General features: G+C 40.5%; 1 protein-coding gene across 1 annotated transcript; it reads right to left on the reverse strand.

The window, feature by feature from the left end:
- Positions 1-436: 436 nt before the first annotated feature.
- Positions 437-8,076, reverse strand: LOC311267607 (uncharacterized protein). Its single transcript, XM_084370763.1, has 5 exons — positions 8,015-8,076; positions 3,509-4,478; positions 2,834-2,992; positions 2,170-2,262; positions 437-1,221 (listed from the first exon to the last, which is right to left on the reverse strand). The coding sequence occupies exons 2-5, from the start codon at positions 4,334-4,336 to the stop codon at positions 898-900; spliced, it is 1,404 nt and encodes a 467-aa protein (XP_084226889.1). The 5' UTR covers positions 4,337-4,478; positions 8,015-8,076; the 3' UTR covers positions 437-897.
- Positions 8,077-8,315: the final 239 nt, after the last annotated feature.

Consider the following 8,315-nt stretch of genomic DNA (forward strand, 5'->3'; position numbering starts at 1 on the left):
ACACTTATAAATGAGTTTAGGCAACTAAAACAATCAAGTAGAGTGTACTTGATAACTTACTTTAGATGTACTCTCAACTTAGTAAAGACTACTCAGAATTACTATTTTAATCTACTCAATCATTGCATGTGAAATTTACTCTGTTTAGTCCATATAACTCACTTATCTAAGTTGCTCTAACTTAGCATTTCTAAATTATATTTACTTGAACAGCAATCTGACGTACTTGCTTAAACCATGCAAACCGATTGCATTGAAAAAAAGCAATTAAGTGTTACTTCAGCAATCTAAGTGCCTCAAATATCTATATAGGAATGGAAAACAGGTTCCAATCTCCTAAAATAGTCTGAATAACAATTAAACATAATAAATCAAGGTCATAACACAGTTGAAAGTTCAATTATATCAATTGTTTTTTATTTTTCTTCCTTTTCAACTTTTTTTAAAAAGATTGCCTTTAATGACATATAAACACAGCTTTAATACTGTAATATCAATAAAGTAAACACAGCTTAAAAACTGTAATAACTAACAGTAGACCACCCTGGGTAAAGAACCACATGCTGACTTGTGCACTTTTGTATCCCTGAATAATGTTACTCAAATATCACTAAATAAAAAGTATTTTTTTAAAAAGGGGAATGACTGGCAATAATTCTCACATATGTGTGAATGAATATACATACAGCCTCTAGTAACTTGCTGATGAACCCATGACTGGCAATGGATCTCACATATGTGTGAATGAATATACATACAGCCTCTAGTAACTTGCTGATAAACCCATGGGCTGACGATTTGAGTGGAGTGTCTTAATTTACTGAACAATAAAAAACAACTGAATCCACTCATGAACAAGTGAGATTTGTCAAATGTCACCACTCGTACATTTGCATTCTAACTCAACAAGAGATTTTTAAGACTTTGCAGTTTTGGTGGGAGTTTGTTCTCTCCCAAGCCAAGCATCACTCTTTGAATGAAGCCGAAAGTGTTTTTCATGGCTTTAGGATAGTCCAAATGTAAAGCATATGACAGTCCAAACAAGAGGCAAAGCGCTTTGGGTAGGTTCTGAAGATCATCCATTACAATACCTCCCTCAACAATGATGGCAGTAGACACTGGGTGAAGGTGGAGCTGATTTGGAGTGAGTTGCACATCTTCACGGACAACAGTCAGCACCCCGACAGATACTTGTGCCCATGTCTCATCAGTGTCACAATCCTGTGATGAAACCAAACAGAAACATTACAACAGGGAAATGTTGTAAATTGTCAATTCGAAATTGTCACCATTTCATCTGTCCTGTCGACACTGCCTTCCAGCCTTGTGCATTAAAGGAATACTCTGACGATTTGGGAGTTAACCCTTTCTCTATCATTTTCATAGTGAGACACCATGATCAATATCTTTTTTGTGTCTGTACATCCAGTAGCTGGCTTTCAGCTCTTAACATCGCAGCTTAGCTCATTTAAAATTTTGTTGAGGCATTTCTGCTTTATTTGATAGTGACAGTAGAGAGACAGAAAAAGCAGGGGGGGGAGAGGAGGAAACATGCACCAAAGCGCTCCTTCCAAATCAAACCCCAGATGCTGTGGTTTGGACTCAGCCTTGATATGTGATACATCTCTACCAGGTGAACTACCAGACAAACCAAATGCATCTGCATTTAAAACATAATACTTTTTTTTCCTTTTCTAAATCTTAAGTCAAATAGGCAAGGTTGGGAGGGCTCTGGCAGCTCACCTGGTAGAGCATGTATCACATACTGAGGCTGTGTCCTTACCACAGCGACCCCAGGTTTGAGTCCGTCCTGGGCCATTTGCTGCATGTCATCATCCCCTCTCTCTCCCCCTGGATTTACTGTCTCTCTCCACTGCATCATTCAAAATAAAACAGAAATCACAAAAAAGAATATGTACAAGGTCTTGTACTTAAATAACTCAGTTTTAGAAATGAAAGATGTATTCCTCTCACTTCACAGGAGCTAAGCTGGTAACTTCACCCTGCTGGCGTACAGCAAGCAGCCCATGCCAATGTTTGTACTAAACTCAAGGATATATTTGGTATTACATTTTTTTTAATCTCACTCTCATTGAGACACTGGTAAATACAAATCACATTTCCCCATAACTGTGTGTGCTCCTTTAAGATGCTCCTATGAGAACTTACGAAGCAGGTGTTGTAGAAGTCACTGGGGTCATCACCAAGTAGAACAGGGAGGCTTCGGAGTACAATGGTGCGCATAGCCGTCACATCTTGTTTCTAGAAGTGGATGATGAACAAATTCAGCTCTAGATAATGCAGCATTCAAAAGCTACAGTACAAAAATCTCTGTGAAAGTCTATACAAAACAAGTGTCACTGCATTATTTGACAGTGCAGCAAACAAGTTACTGATTGGAGGATTAATTTTTAAGAAACAATCCGCAGCTGTAACAGCAAGTAGCAACATAAGTTCTACAGGGGTTGTAGGTTGTACTTGTATTGTGTACTGTATATTTCTTGAGACAATCCATCTGAGTTCATCAGTGGAGGCGAGTTGGACACCTGTGCTGTGATCATCAGAGACAGCTCTTGCATATATCTGTCTCTCCTTACTTCCTTCAGGAAGACACGTTCTTCAAGGCCAAAAACTAGCTTCATCAGCTTCATCAGAATGCACCCCCACTAGGGATGTTCCTGGCGACTGAAAAAAAAAAAATACTACTGGTGCCCCACTAGTCATGTCCTCTCATCTTCTACCCCCTAACCATTGTTGTTGCAAAAAAAAGCAGCAAAACAGCAAAAACTATTTTAAGTCAATTTACCATGAGAAATAAAGACATAAGACTTACCCCTGCATCAATTTGTTGCACCAACTCTGTCAGGGTCTGTCCCACACTTCCTTTCTTTGCCTTGAAGATCTCAACAAAGCGTGGTGTGTGGCGGTCCAGGGACTCAAAGAAGTCCACCTGTAGGTTCTTGGTGACTACCCTATTGAACTCTGCAAACACCTGCAACACACAGCAAAAAGAATGGTGACTAAATAGGGTTGGGCCAGTGTGGAAAAATACATTCAAAACTGTTAATAGTTTAATATTTTATTACAACCGTAATTGGCAGACTCCCAATTAGTATTTAGTCATTAGGCAGAATGACTTCTGTCTACGGAAGATGGGAAGAGTATTAGGGCCACTGAAAAAAAACCAAACATTAATACAGGGGTAAAAAATAAAATAAAATTGTCTCTTCCAGAAAAAAGTCTGAATTCTGAGGAAAAAAGTCAGAATTTCTCTGACTGTTTTCTCTGAATTCTGAGATTAAAGTCAGAATTCTGGCTTTTTACTGGAACGGATAAAAAAAAATTCACCCCTTACATTTTTTCCCCTGTGGCCTTAATACTCTTCCGGACAGAACAGACGGGGGGTGGAGTACTGCAAAAAAAAAAAAAAAGGAGCACAAAAGGAGAAATAATTTTATTCTATTATTATTATTATTATTATTATTATTATAATAATTTCAGTACTTACTTGTCTCTCCGTAAAAAGAGCTGGCCACCGCTCCTTCAAAGTTTTCACTGGAGGTCCGGCCTCCACAATTTCTCTTCTCCGCACTGGGAAGGTCTGGTCCATTTTTGAGGCAATGACAGCTCCATTGGGGTTCCGTTTTTTCATTTCTTCAACAAGGAGTTTTCTCTCAGCCTCCAGGCTATCTTCACTCTGCCCCTCAGGAATGTCCAGTAGGTAATTAACCTCATACCTTTTGTGTCTTTTGAGGCCTTTTGCAGCCATTTGTGGTCCACCTCCTTTCCCAGCATTTATCGCAACCTCTATACATCCTGCTCTTTTCAGTTTGCCGCGATAGTTCCCCATTTTGAATTTCAAGCTATGCTTCCAGCCAGAACACCCATCTGGTGAACCTGGTTCCCTCAAACAGGGATGTTTGCTGATGAGTGCAAGTGCCACAGACTGGAGCCGCTCAACACTTGGGTAGGCATCAAATTTGTAAATTGTTTCAGCAAGCTTTTCCAGAATACTATGCTTCACGTCTTTTGGTGGATTCCAGTGTGTTCCATCTCGTAGATACGCAAGATTAGCCTGTCTCAGTCTAAATTCCACATCAACTGAGCAATTTGGAATGTCAAAAAACTCTGGCCATGGCTCTTGTCTCATTGATGAAGTTGAGCTGTGTGAGGACAGAATCTCTGTATCATCGGAGGCACAGGAGGCATCAGAAGTGCTGGTGGTGGTGGCAGTCACCATCAGCGGAATGACCTTCACAGTAGCTCTTGTAGCTGGCAAGTCTCCTATGTCATCGAGGTTGCAGAGAGCATTATCAAAGTCAGGATCTTCAAACATAACACTGAAGTCATACTGCAGCTTGCATTTTTCCTTGATTTTGGTCTTCAGTTCTTAAACCGTTTCTGGTTTTCCATCTAGTGACACTTTCTGTATATCATGTTCCATCATGAAGACTCTCAGTTTGTAGCGTTCCATGGTCCTAGAAAAAGTGAATATAACTTTAGTGCATAGTCCACATACTGTCATTCAGCATGATATGTAACGCTCAAGTGTCACATACACGTTGCCTTTCACTCGGTAGGAGGATAAGGGGAAAACGTCATTCAGCTCAGACAACTGGGTGACAGTGAGAGAACCTGCCCCACTGGAGCACAACTCATAAGCACGTAAATGTTCAACGTACCACGCAGTCAAAAGCCTGCAGACAAACAGGATTTCTGTGTTGATGACAACAATGTGTGTTTTTTTCCTGAACTCAGGGTGACCTGAGCAACTGCCAACTGAAATGATCATATCTGTGCTGTATTTAACACCATGAACATAAGCAGAAGATGCAACTAGCACTGTACTTTGCTTGGCATTTCGCTGATGTAGCAAACTCTGAACATTGTCAGGGAAAGATGCAACCAAAACTGACCTCACTTTATCAATTTCCAACGGAGGCTTGAAGAATGTTGAGGAGTCTAAATGAAAGGCCATCATCTTCTGGTGTCTTACAGCCAAGGTATGCGCCACATTCTTGAAATTGCGAGTGTCATGCACCACTTTTTTGAAAAACTTGTGCTTCCCCTCAAAACGCATTGTCCACACATCTACTAGCGGGCCAAAGATTTTTATCATTTGAGGGTAGTGCTCAATGAAATGATGTTTTGGACGAAGTTTGTAGTTCGGAAAGGTTTCCTGCAGCAACTCTCTGTGTTCTGAGATTTTGCAATCCAGGAAGTGGATTAACTCATCTGTAAAGTGTGATGACATAACCAACTCCAGGATATCTTTAAGAAGCATCAGAATCTCCCATGCTTGGTCTCCCTCAGGGATATCGTGGCCTATCATCAATGGAAGCAGCCTCAGGAGAGACCAATTTTCATGGCCATTTCCCCCAATAGTTCCCTTAGAGACGAAGGTTTTTGGAATAATCTGTGGTTGGTCAGCTTTATCGGAAAATGTATAAGGAAACTGCCTAATAGCCTTATTCAAAGAGTCTAAAGAAAAATACTTCTTGGTAATCAAATCCTTTAGACATAGTGACAGTTCTGCTGGTATTACACCCTCCAAAAAGTCGTGCAGAATGTCAGGTGGGAAACCATCCACCACATGGAAGTGTGTCAGGTTGTCATTTAATGGACACACTCTTTTAACACCATGATGTCTGGCCATAGTAGGGTCACATATAACCTCTTGCACATGTGAATCATGGTTCTATCTTGTCCTTGGCTGGTGTAGACCTGATCGGACCTCCTTATCCTGTATGTCATCTCGCTTACACTGACAAAACCGACAAAACTGATTTGCTGCAAAACTCTCCTGGAATCCTGCCAGAGAGTGAGCCCCCAAGTTGTCTGCTGCTACATACAATACAGTGCCTCTGACACTTTCAGCTAGTTGTTCTATATAAACACCATGTTCCTCAAGAGTTGCAAGATCCTGAAGGAGTGGACGAAGAACCTCTGCATAGCCATGTTCTGTCACAGTGTTGACCTTACACAAAAGTGCTAGTTGAATGGAGTGAAGAGCTGATCGATATCTGGAGTCAAGATTAGCAAGTACCCAATATACAGCACATAGTTTGTGTTTTTTCTTGGAAGTTCCCAGTGGATTAGCCACTTCAAAATCGTCGATATATAGCCCATGAGAGCCATCTCTGAATGAGTGGTATCCTTCTGATGAATTCATCTCTCCACACAGCACCTTGTCCAAAATATCCTTGTTGCTTAACAAAGCCTGTAGCATGTTCAGTATGGGGACATATACAACAGACTGACTATCTCTGTCAAGAAGAAACTCAACTGGCATCACAACTGGAAATTCTTGCAGTATATAAGATGCTCTCCTGGCAGCTGTTGATAGGGATCCTCCTTTATTGGTGTACTTCAGCAGGACATTACTTTGTGAAACTACACCTAAAATCTCACTCACTATGGAATTATCCACATCGACACAATGTTGACTGATAACCCTCTGGACTGCACTTTTTAGTAATGGCTGTGAAAGTAAATGAATCTGGTTGATCTGTGAGGTATCTGAACAACAGCACATTCTGTATTATGAGTAATGAGACTGTGATAGGTGATCATCTGTGAGAAGTTTAAGGAATGCAGCTGCATGTGTGTGCGTTACATGTTAGCTATAAGATGAGGCCTAAAAAGGTATTGAACTGAGCTCGGCTCTCATCCCAATTGTTTGGATCTGGCTTAACGTATACATTTCCATATAGAGACAGAGAGAGAGATGTAGAGCTTCTTTAGGTCGTAAAATCCAGAAGTGACATCAGCAGAGTTAGGCAACGTATAGATTCAATTACTATTGGATAGATGGGCCCTCAATCCACCAAAGTGACCAATTAGAAGAAGTAGATAGTTGTAGGCAGAAGGGATCTAAAAAGGCCCACACAGGCAGAGAAGATCAGATTGTGGTGGACACTTGTAGATTTCCTAGAGCAGAGAGGATTTCTGATAGAGCAGAGGGCAAAGCATTTTGGGCATCCTTTGCCAAGATTTGAGAATACCAGGGAGTGGCCTCTCTGGTTCGGACGCTGGCTTGAGATCTGTTTCAATAAAGATTGCTCTATCTTTCACCCAGCCTGCCTCCGCAGAATTTCTTTATCAACATACTACACACCGACACCTTTGGAGGACGACAGCCCATACACTTCATCTGCTGAATAACTTCTTGTGCAGCACTTTCAGATATATGCAAGATTGCTTGCATTTTCAAAAAAAGGTGCAGCCAGGTTATGTTCCAGTTGGATTTCCAAGTCCTGTATGTCATCTACAGACTCAATCTCAGCCTCAATGTCATCCTGTAAAGGGTTTTCTTCCTCTACTTCAGTCAGTTGATCTGGACCTTCAATGTTTGACATTATTCCAGTTTTAAACTGTGATGTAGCACTCCCACAGTGTACTCTACTTTTATGTGCATTAAATGTTGCATATACGCTGCTCTGAAAACTGCAGCCTTCATATGGACATAGAACTCTTTGTTTAAGTTTTAAATGGCTGCGTAAATGTTTGAAAAACTCATCTTCAGTGCAGGGCTCCATGAATTCACATAACTGGCAATGAAATGCAACTGTGGGTTTACTTGCTTGCCCAATGTCTGATTGAGAATGCCAAACAGATAAATGCACTTTGAGTGCATTAAAAGATTTGAAAACGCACAAGCAATCCAGATGAAGACATGATATTGGTTGTTGCCGAGTAAAACTTCCATGTTTTAGGTGACAGTGTTTTATCAACTGTCCTCTTTTGTCTGCGGAAAAGACGCAAAAAGAAGCACTGCTTACAGGTCCAATGCATCTGCAAGAAATATTTTCAAAGGAGATTTTTAAGAATAGTCTCTCACTTTAATCTAATTAAGGTGCAGCACTTTGTCAAAAACTGTTCTACTGCTGGTGGTTATAACTCCTTAAAAGGAATAGTTCACCCAAAAATGAAAATACAGTCATCATCTACCCCCCAGGGGAACTATTCCTTTAAGCTGAAATGTCCTCCAGGATATAAGCTACTGGTTTCTCACCTCCAGTGCACTGGGCCCACGTTGACAACGCAGCTCTTCAGTAGCTCGTAGCACTTGTTCTGAAAAAGACAAAAGAATTTTGTAGTTTACTTCAGGAAGTTCCACTGATATCATGGTTTGTAGATTATTGACACATTCCTTAATATGTGCATGCTTCACACAGGTATTACAAGAACGTGTTTTTAATAATAAAGTACAATTTCAGGCTGGGGCTACAGTTTTCTAATATTTTTGGTCAAAAATAATTAATCTGATTTTTTTTTTATTGCTCCTATTATGCAGTAGTTGCAGTACTCTGTCC

This window comes from Pagrus pagrus, assembly GCF_965226575.1.
Source record: "Pagrus pagrus genome assembly, chromosome: 13".
NCBI lineage: Eukaryota > Metazoa > Chordata > Actinopteri > Spariformes > Sparidae > Pagrus > Pagrus pagrus.